This window comes from Protomyctophum parallelum (assembly GCF_964188405.1).
Source record: "Protomyctophum parallelum genome assembly, chromosome: 19".
NCBI classification, from domain to species: domain Eukaryota; kingdom Metazoa; phylum Chordata; class Actinopteri; order Myctophiformes; family Myctophidae; genus Protomyctophum; species Protomyctophum parallelum.
This window is the reverse complement of record NC_139717.1, coordinates 2,875,444-2,886,559: the sequence shown is the minus strand read 5'-3', so window position 1 is coordinate 2,886,559 and position 11,116 is coordinate 2,875,444. Positions and strand designations below refer to the sequence as shown.

The window sequence follows — 11,116 nt, the reverse complement described above, 5'->3', positions numbered from 1 at the left end:
AGTGAGACACTGTAGGACTGTCTCTGAACTGTAGGACTGTCTCTGAACTGTAGGACTGTCCCTGAACTGTAGGACTGTCCCTGAACTGTAGGACTGTCCCTGAACTGTAGGACTGTGCCTGAACTGTAGGACTGTCCCTGAACTGTAGGACAGTGCCTGAACTGTAGGACTGTCCCTGAACTGTAGGACAGTGCCTGAACATGGCAGGCTAGTATTCGAACATGACCATGTGCTGTTGTATTTGTATTTTAATAAATCATTTCACAGCCAGATTATAACTGCACAGTGCACACATTACGGAGTGCCCTTTCATGTTTTCATTTGAGAGTATCACTGTAAAAACTGAATACATAAATTAATTCAGCAGTTTCTATGAAAAGGCTAGTAATTGTAACCCAAACATGTTTGAACGATTTATATTCATGAAATGACCTATAAACCAAAAACTAGTACATTTGAGCAAGTCGTTCTTGATCAACTTCCACTAATGTGGAATGGGTTATCTACATAGCAAGTGTTAAGTCCATTAGCTCCATTGTTAACTTCAGGTCCTCCATAAAGTTAGTTCAGTCAGATAACTCACGGATAGATTTAACCAATATGTATTATAGAATGAGAAGTGTGCATATAATTGGTCAGCTGACTGCCACATCAGCGGAATGACATGTGGGTCTTTGCACACACTGAATACACCCACATAGTAATGCAGCATATTAACCCCTTGAGTATAATTGTATGCGTTCTTGAGCACAGCATGAAACCCCTCGCGTATATCTGACTGAACTAACTCTGCATGCTAGGCATCATTTAGTTGATGAATTCCTGTTCTGTTCTTTGACTATATGGAAGTGTCTATTTGTACGTCTCTAAATGTTTTGATGAATTGAACATGGTGGACCCTGTTGTAAACAATTGTAATGCTTAATTGGGTCGTCCACTCACAGTTTATTTTTATATATATATATTATTTTTTTTATCCCACGATTTTGTAACCCATTTTTCACCCCTGTGTCAATTATCTAATGTGATCCTGGGCTCTACACACCCTCCACCAACCTAGTCCCCATATATGGGGGACAAGGGGAGACCAACCTAGTCCCCATATATGGGGGACAAGGGGAGACCAACCTAGTCCCCATATATGGGGGACAAGGGGAGAGCAACGGACTTGAACTCATGCTTCCTTCATGCCCGAGTGTCCAAGTTGCTCCTTTTACACCTGACAGGGGGGAGTTTCCCTGGTTGGACGTAGCGCGTGGAAGGAAAAGGAACACATTATTCCAGTTAACAGTCTTTGTATTGAGTTTGTGCTTGAAATGTACTGTAATTCTGCAAACTGTTAATAAATATTTAAATCAATCAATCAGTTAGTTGCCTTGTAATACTAGGTTCCTGTTACGGTAACCATGTTGTTCTTTGCTATTTTAATTGTCTAGCACATTGTGCGATGGTGTTTATTTATTGAGATTATATATTTATCTGTGCTACCCCAGTCTCTGCATTTCTTTATTGAGATTATATTCGTCTGTTGTATCCCAGTCTCTGCATTTATTATTGAGATTATATGTGTCTGTTGTATCCCAGTCTCTGCATTTCTTTATTGAGATTATATTCGTCTGTTGTATCCCAGTCTCTGCATTTATTATTGAGATTATATGTGTCTGTTGTATCCCAGTCTCTGCATTTATTATTGAGATTATATTCGTCTGTTGTATCCCAGTCTCTGCATTTATTATTGAGATTATATTCGTCTGTTGTATCCCAGTCTCTGCATTTATTATTGAGATTATATTTATCTGTGCTACCCCAGTCTCTGCATTTATTATTGAGATTATATTCGTCTGTTGTATCCCAGTCTCTGCATTTCTTTATTGAGATTATATTCGTCTGTTGTATCCCAGTCTCTGCATTTATTATTGAGATTATATTTGTCTGTTGTATCCCAGTCTCTGCATTTATTATTGAGATTATATATTTGTCTGTTGTATCCCAGTCTCTGCATTTATTATTGAGATTATATTTGTCTGTTGTATCCCAGTCTCTGCATTTATTATTGAGATTATATTTGTCTGTTGTATCCCAGTCTCTGCATTTCTTTATTGAGATTATATTTGTCTGTTGTATGCCAGTCTCTGCATTTCTTTATTGAGATTATATTTGTCTGTTGTACCCCAGTCTCTGCATTTCTTTATTGAGATTATATTTGTCTGTTGTATCCCAGTCTCTGCATTTATTTATTGAGATTATATTCGTCTGTTGTACCCCAGTCTCTGCATTTCTTTATTGAGATTATATTTGTCTGTTGTACCCCAGTCTCTGCATTTCTTTATTGAGATTGTATTTGTCTGTTGTATCCCAGTCTCTGCATTGCTCCAGACAAAGCTGGTCAAGAGAAACAGTAGTACTGTATGTGTGTGTCTGACAATGAGAAGTGGAGGTCAGGCTGACGGCCAGTAGAAACAGTGACACTGACCTCCTGAAGTGGAGGTCAGGCTGACAGCCAGTAGAAACAGTGACACTGACCTCCTCCTGAAGTGGAGGTCAGGCTGACGGCCAGTGAAACAGTGACACTGACCTCCTCCTGAAGTGCAAAATCCCCAGTGTCACTTCAACCCTCACAGGTCCATTTCACACACACCCTTGGGTTAAATTGACACTTGGGGTTTTGCTGTGTGCCGTACATCCCCACTTGGGGTTTTGCTGTGTACCGTACATCCCCACTTGGGGTTTTGCTGTGTGCCGTACATCCCCACTTGGGGTTTTGCTGTGTGCCGTACATCCCCACTTGGGGTTTTGCAGTGTGCCGTACATCCCCACTTGGGGTTTTGCAGTGTGCCGTACATCCCCACTTGGGGTTTTGCTGTGTGCCGTACATCCCCACTTGGGGTTTTGCTGTGTGCCGTACATCCCCACTTGGGGTTTTGCTGTGTGCCGTACATCCCCACTTGGGGTTTTGCAGTGTGCCGTACATCCCCACTTGGGGTTTTGCTGTGTGCCGTACATCCCCACTTGGGGTTTTGCAGTGTGCCGTACATCCCCACTTGGGGTTTTGCTGTGTGCCGTACATCCCCACTTGGGGTTTTGCAGTGTGCCGTACATCCCCACTTGGGGTTTTGCAGTGTGCCGTACATCCCCACTTGGGGTTTTGCTGTGTGCCGTACATCCCCACTTGGGGTTTTGCTGTGTGCCGTACATCCCCACTTGGGGTTTTGCTGTGTGCCGTACATCCCCACTTGGGGTTTTGCTGTGTGCCGTACATCCCCACTTGGGGTTTTGCTGTGTGCCGTACATCCCCACTTGGGGTTTTGCTGTGTGCCGTACATCCCCACTTGGGGTTTTGCAGTGTGCCGTACATCCCCACTTGGGGTTTTGCTGTGTGCCGTACATCCCCACTTGATTAAAAACGACAGACAAAACCATCTTTTTCCTCCCTGTGTGTGTCCAAATCGATTTCAGACAAAGAGTGACAGACAATGAGAAAGAGAAAACAACATTTAGAGAGAAAGAGACCCTAAAAGCACAGGCACATTGTGTTTGTGTTTGTGTACCCCCCCCCCCCCCACCCCCCCCTAGAGATTCAATACTTTATTAGTGTGTCAACAGAGTTGATTGGAATTTGCAGTATACTTGGGAGGAGGAGAAAACCATTGCTGAAAAACTAATTAAAGGACAACTTTAGTTTTTTTCAACCAAGGTTCATGTTTTAGGTTGTTATTAGAGAAACTAAAAGGTGAGTGTTAATTTTCTTTCATTTGCTGCTTTCTTTCGTTTTAGGGAGTTTAGCTCTTTTGGACAGGGGGGCGGGGGCATTCGAGCATGGGGCTAAATATGTATTTTTTTACCAAATTTGATGGTGATTTATTTATTTATTATTTACTATAGTCCTAATAAACCTCAGGAAATTACATCTGGCCACAGAAGAGTACATGATCTACTGAATGTGAAGGTATAGCCTACTGGGGGAAGGCTTATACTGTGTGTATAGGCTCAATATGTCAGTTTGACACATTCAATAGATCCTGTGATCTTTTGTGGCCAGATGTAATTTCTTGGGGTTTATTAGGACTATAGTAAATAATAAAATAATAAATCACCATAATATTTTGTAAAAAAATACATATTTAGCCCCATGCTCGAATGCCCCCGCCCCCCTGTCAAAAACTGCTAAAATCCCCAAAACGAAAGAAAGCAGCAAATGAAAGAAAATTAACACTCACCTTTTAGTTTCTCTAATAACAACCTAAAACATGAACCTTGGTTGAAAAAACTAAAGTTGTCCTTTAAGAAGATCAAGGAGCACAGGAATACTAGCCTGGTATTCCAGACTAATATCACTGCGTAATATTAGTCTGGAATCTCTGTGTGGAACCGGCATTTCCAAGGGACGGAATTTAAAAACAAAATACCCATATTTTCATAATGGGCCCCGATTGGTCCCTCACTATACGTCCGAGGGAGTGAAATCTTTTTTTTTTTTTTTAAGTAAATTTTATTCAAAGAGATGGATCATGTGCAGTTTTCACAGAAAGAGAATACGACTCTTCGTTCTTTTTTACATTTTCTCCCACAACTCCCTTCCCAGTCCTCCCCACCCACCCACCATCTTTCCCCACGAGGCCAGACATACAAACAACATACAAACACAGGTATATTAAAAGAAAAACAATAATTTCAGTACAAAGCAATACACACAACATACAGTATATACAGGCATAAAACCAATGGGTAGATAAGATACTAAGAGACAAAGAAAGGGATCACATGGTTATGGTTAATAAACAACTTCAATGGGGGGTAAGATTAACAATAATACAAACAGGTAAATAAAAATAAAACAAAGTAATATTTAAAAAAAAAAGATTATATATATATATAAAAAATAAATAAAAATAAAAATAAAATAAAACTATATATATACACAGAAAGAGATAAAGCGCTTAATTGGCTCATTTCTCGACTCTCATGTGTAATGATTTCCGACATATTATGCTATATATATATATTGCACCAGGTAGAGATCCGCACACCCACACCATATATTGCACCAGGTAGAGATCCGCACACCAACACCATGTGTCTTCAGTCAGGTGAAAGTGATTCTAAACTGCTTACATACGATATTAAAGGTGAGGGAGTGAAATCTAATCACAACTGAGCCGTGCAAGACCAAATCTGCAGAGGGCCGCGATTTTTTTTCTTTTTTTTTTTTAGTAATGGCAGATTGGTCTGGTTTCCATGTCTCTCACTGGCAGAGGGCCAGTGAGAGAGATGGACATGTTGGCATCATAATGTAATGAGGGAGCCAGAAATGATATGAGGTTTGGCAGCCATTTTAACCCATTCTGAACGGGCACCCATTTTTGGTGTTGGCATCATGTTATGCTTTAGCTATTGAAAAATAGCAGATCTACAAGCTCATAGCGCGCCACCGAGTGGCGCGCTACGAGCTTGTAGGTCTGCTATTTTTGAAAAATCGAAGAACGACTGACATTTTTTTAGAATCTGATCTCAGGTCAGAATGGGTTAATTATCAGACCAGTGTGTGTCCAGTGGAAACCTCGTATGAATCTGATCTCGGGTCAGAATGGGTTAAACAAAAATCCCGAAGGATGTTCAGGTGTAGGACGGTTGTCGAATAGTTGAATTACTCCTGTATAGCAAGTGGCAATCTGTTTGAGAACAATGTAATGTGATGCAATATGATATGACCTTATTACCGTTATACTTTAATTTTACTTTATTTTATTGTGTGTCTGTCCTGTATTTCAGTCTTTTTTTCTTTTCTTTTTTTTCTCAAGGTGTTATTATTGTATTGTATGCTTATGTGTAGTCTAGTGGTGTATATATGTATGTAGGTATGTGTTATGGTTTGTAGAAAAACCACTGGCTCCCGGTCGCTGCCCGCACAGAATACAAAACTCTGATGCTGGCATTCAAAGCAACCAAAGGTATGGCTCCCCCATATCTTGCAAGTATGATCGAACCCTACAAACCCTCCCGCGCACTCAGATCAGCCAACGCAGGGAAGCTGGAAGTACCCTCACTAAAAACGCCGGGACAACGCTCCACACGTCCCAAACCCTTCTCCCTTCTGGCTCCAAAACTGTGGAATGCACTTCCCATTGCAGTCAGAACTGCAGCATCACTCCCAATCTTCCGCCGTAGTCTGAAAACCCACCTTTTCAGACTCCATCATGGCCCATAGCACTTACCCTAACCCCTTAGATAGCATTTCTGTTGGCTTAGATAGCATTTGATACAGACTTATAGCATGTTATGTAGACAGCACTATAATTGCATTGTATGTAGTCATAGCACGTCATAGTACATATGTTTAGCATAGTAGTATAGATATATAGTTTATATGTATAGTCTCATAATATAGATATTCCACTGTTACTTTCTTAGCTTACGCATGTTTCATGATAAATGCTTTTTATGTGATGTATTCCCATGCTTTTTGTTCTTGCTTAATGTAAGTCGCTCTGGATTAAGAGCGTCTACTAAATGCCTAAATTGTAAATTGTAATAATAATAATAATGTAATGAGGGATCAAAAGAGAGGCAGCTTGATTTTGTCTGCAAAGAGTAAAGACACCAGCTGCGTTCTGCCTTCCTGTTAATATTATCACACCACGCGGCCCAAACAGCAAAACCTGTCATTTTCCTCCATATGCTAAATGGAGTGGTTTCCCAGGGCGGGCCCAATCGGTCTCGTCTTTACAACGTGTACAAAAAACTGGGAAGCTCACAGAAAGGAACCCATGTGATAAAATAACCCCATTCAGAAGAAAGAGAGTCAGACAATCGACTTTCTTTTCGACCCCCACATCAAATCAATTTCATCTAAAGCCTCCCATGAGGTTGGAGATCTAATTGAGAAGTGGAGCGGTGGGGGGGGGGGGTATGAGCAGGCTATTCTCTGCAGAGACAGCATTCCAACAGATTAACGCGTGTGTGTGTGTGTGTGTGTGTGTGTGTGTGTGTGTGTGTGTGTGTGTGTGTGTGTGTGTGTGTGCGTGCGTGCGTGCGTGTGTGCGTGCGTATAAAATCATGTGTTTGATAGCAGCTTCAACCACTTCAACCTATTCTTGGTTGACCGGGCTCTATACTGGCCTTGCCATTTTCGCTCTACATTAAAGAGATCTTCGTTTTTTTCTTCGTAAAACTTTTGGGGGTCCTTGACATGAAATATTGAGCACCACTGATGGTGAAACATAAGGTTTTTCAGAAAACTGTCAGGATTTAGAAGATTCTTTTTAAAAAGACCTGAGATCAGATTCTAAAAAAATGTCAGTCGTTCTTCGATTTTTTCAAAAAATAGCAGACCTACAAGCTCGTAGCGCGCCACTCGGTGGCGCGCTATGAGCTTGTAGATCTGCTATTTTTCAATAGCTATAAAGCATAACATAATGCTATAACACCAAAATGGGTGCCCGTTCAGAATGGGTTTTAAGTCATCGTGGCAACCCGTCACTCACCGTGGTAACGATCCTCCGGATGGCGGCGGCTGCCATGTCCTCTCCTTTGGGCTGGCCCACCAGAGTCATGCCCAGGTACTTCACGTTGAACGCCATCCCTTCCAGCAGCGTCTCCTTGGTGTCGGTCCAGTTCTCCGGTAGCTCTGATTGGACAGTAATAAGGACAGAAAAATTGGAATCATCACTCAAAATATAAAGGATAAAGCAACTCTATTCCTGACAACAAATAAAAATAGTCAACTTTGGGATTTTTTTCTTATTACATTTTTACATTTTCGTTTTGAAAAATAGGATATTAAAGATGAATGGAGTGGCGTGATTTTTGTATGTGTCTATGGAGTTAACATTACTCTAACAGACCCCCAGGTTTGTTTAGAATATTTAAATATGACTTCCCTCCCTGTGTATTTGTATTTTTGGTTTCTTCCTGAAAGCCTTTGAGTCAAAAGGCCTAATCGAAATACATCATGTTAGTGACATCACAATATCAGCCCCTCCCCTAACCCCTCCCCCGTTATCATACGACGATGGTTTTACATTCAACATCGCTGATGAGCAGCACTTTGTAGGCGAGGAGGGAGGCTTGTTCAGGAACTCCATTATATCATAATGATATTGCTCTGCATCAATGTAATAAACATATGCGCTGTGAGCCAACGTGAGCCATGATGTCATAAGTTTTGCGGATTCACCGTTTTGCCTGTTTATATGGAGACCATAGGAAACGGTGTTCTCAAAGATTTCCACTCTGGGAGGCGGTTTCACTTCGTTGCGTTTTCACCTCCAGAGAACACGGTTCTCGTCTAAATGACAGCAGCAAACGATACTTTATTTTGACGTTTTATATGAACACCATCCTCGTGTAAATAGCACCTTAGTTAACTGGTAGGTGTGGCCACATAGTCACATTGTTTTGTTGTGATAATCCTCCCTACTATAGAGTGTGCTGACCATTATAAGGAGTTCCTCCCTGTCCCCAGTTAACCCCTGGGGTTTCTTTTTTGGCTAGGTGGCCCAGCCTTCATCCAATCAGGATAGAGAGAGCGGCCTTCTGCCAATCATGATCGAGCGGGGGCGGGCCTTGGTGTGCATGCTGTTGGCATGTTGCACACTGTAGTGCGTGCATGTTACCGGGACAGACCGGGGGGTTTTCCAAATCACCCAAATCACTGAATGCTCCTTTAAATACTCGTGACCCATAAAAATGGACCCGCAACTGAAAGTGGGCCATGACCCTTGAGACCCCATCTCTGGGAAAACACTTAGTTAACAGAATTCACATAACATGAGGAAATTACTGAGACGAACATGTTGCACTGAAATGTGTCTCAGTGCTAAATGTCTAAAGTGCCACAGCATTTTCTATATACGTTTCTCTGAAATTAACATAATTTTAAACGTCATTAAGTCTTATTCACATGAGGACACACCTGAGGAAATCGCAGATCCTACATACAATGTCAAGAAAGTAACACGCTACACAATACAACAGCAAAGTGAACCGGTTGCAAGTATGAGCCTAAAAGCTGTCTATAACTGTACTTTAGGAAGCTGCAGTACCCAGACTGCCCTCTAGGCTGTCATGAAGCTCTATTATCCCATTCTGTACGGGAACCCATTTTGGTGTTAGCATCATGTCATGCTTTAGCTATTGAAAAATAGCAGAACGACTGACATTTTTTAGAATCTGATCTCAGGTCAGAATGGGTTAATCAGGCCAGTGTGTGTCCAGTGGAAACCTCGTATGAATCTGATCTCAGGTCAGAATGGGTTATGGTACTTTAGCAGGCTGCAGTACCCGTACTCATGTAGCTCTGCTACTAATAGCACTACACAGTCCCTTAGGTGGCTTTACTGTGAGGCTGCATGGAGAAGTGTGAGAAAACAGAGGCCCTGCACAGAGAGAGCTTAAAATACCCCTCAGAGGCACATGGAAGTGAGACAGAACAGAAAAGCATCAGGACAGGATGCTACATGACTGGGGAGAATCAGTCCTACACCACCATGGTTTCACGTTGTTCATGACTGGGGAGAATCAGTCCTACACCACCATGGTTTCACGTTGTTCATGACTGGGGAGAATCAGTCCTACACCACCATGGCTTCACGTTGTTCATGACTGGGGAGAATCAGTCCTACACCACCATGGCTTCACGTTGTTCATGACTGGGGAGAATCAGTCCTACACCACCATGGTTTCACGTTGTTCATCATGTCACAATAGCAAAAAGATTAATAAAGAAATACAATAGTAACACACCATTCCTTCATCCCATTGAATACAATATGTAAGGGCAAATGTGGTCATTATTGAAAAAAAAAATAAACAGCCAGTTATGAAGTAGCTACAATATAAATCAGCAATTTGCGCATTAAATATTGGGTTGGAAAATGGGGCGCTGTTGCCAGGGTTGGTGTACTTTTTTTTATTTGTATTATAATCCCCATATAGGCTAGTAGCCAAAAAGTGAACCCGGACGTTTTTAGCCCAAGAAGTGTTGTTTTTTTTGCAAAACTAATGCTTGGAATGGATTCAGCATCATGAAAACCCCCTAGTTTGACATGTCACATGCTACATAAAGCATGATGACATTTTGAATAATTTCAGATCATAGATCGCCTCATATAAGAACCGATTGAAGAAGAAAATCTGTAATAAAACAAAACGTATAGTTCCAAATTGATTGTTTTGTTTCAAGTGGAGAAGAGAGGCATTAGCACAGAGAGGTAAAACGAGGCTAAGGAGGACGAGGGCAACAGAGGGACAGAGAGATAAGAGAGACTACAGGACTATCGGCCTCGATGCTTAACGTCGGCCATGAATGAACATCTGTCACCGCAGCGAAGCCCCCCCCCCCCCCCCCCCAAGCAGCTGTTTGGGGCGCAGAACAAACGCCGAGTGGCGCGCTACGAGCTTGTAGGTCTGCTATTTTTTTTAAAGTCATGAAAAAGGGGCCGCAAATCTTTTAATATATATTTCAGAGCGAACATTTTTAACTAAAATATTGGCTTCTGGGGGGGTGGGGGGTCCCTACCCTAGAACAACATATGCGACCAAATACAGATAATTCTGGGGGTCCTTGACATGAAAAAGGTTGAGCACCACTGACATAGAAACATGGGGTTTTTCAGAAAGATGTTTAGAAGATTTAGAAGCCTTTTCTTTAATGGACCTCAGTCCAAAATGGGTTAACAGAGTTCCAGTCCCACACAATGATCCGCTTCAAAAGCAGACGGGGGCATTTGATTTGATTTAATGCGACCGGTTATCGGTTCTCATTTCATCGTTCCTTATCTTGATTATTCTGTTTGATCCGTGAAGAAAAGAACAAACTGCGTCTGTGAGGCAGCAACATTAAAACATAATTATGTGGCCAGAAGAAGAGTATTATTTATAATAGCATTACAGTGATTCACTTGTAGGGATCGTCATGTTTTTTTTGGGCACTTTATTGGAACGTGAAAACCTGTGTCTCCCTTAGAGTATATATTAACATAGACGTCACCGGATTCCTCCTCCCATCCACTTGCGTTAAGTTGCTCTAAAGCGCATGAGGCGACTCCTCCTTCCGGGTAGTAGGAAAGTAGTGTTATAGGGTACTTTTATTCCCCAGGGACCATAATGCCTCCCAGGG

General features: G+C 41.8%; 1 protein-coding gene across 1 annotated transcript in view; it reads right to left on the bottom strand.

The window, feature by feature from the left end:
* Positions 1 to 9,289, bottom strand: part of LOC310876329 (low density lipoprotein receptor adapter protein 1) — a gene marked incomplete at both ends in the record, with an annotated part of 37,852 nt that extends 28,563 nt beyond the window's left edge. Inside the window, 2 exons of the mRNA XM_083789853.1 lie at positions 7,482 to 7,624; positions 9,280 to 9,289. Coding sequence (XP_083645979.1) covers positions 7,482 to 7,624; positions 9,280 to 9,289 — 153 coding nt within the window. The remainder of the gene's footprint in view (positions 1 to 7,481; positions 7,625 to 9,279) is intronic.
* Positions 9,290 to 11,116: the final 1,827 nt, after the last annotated feature.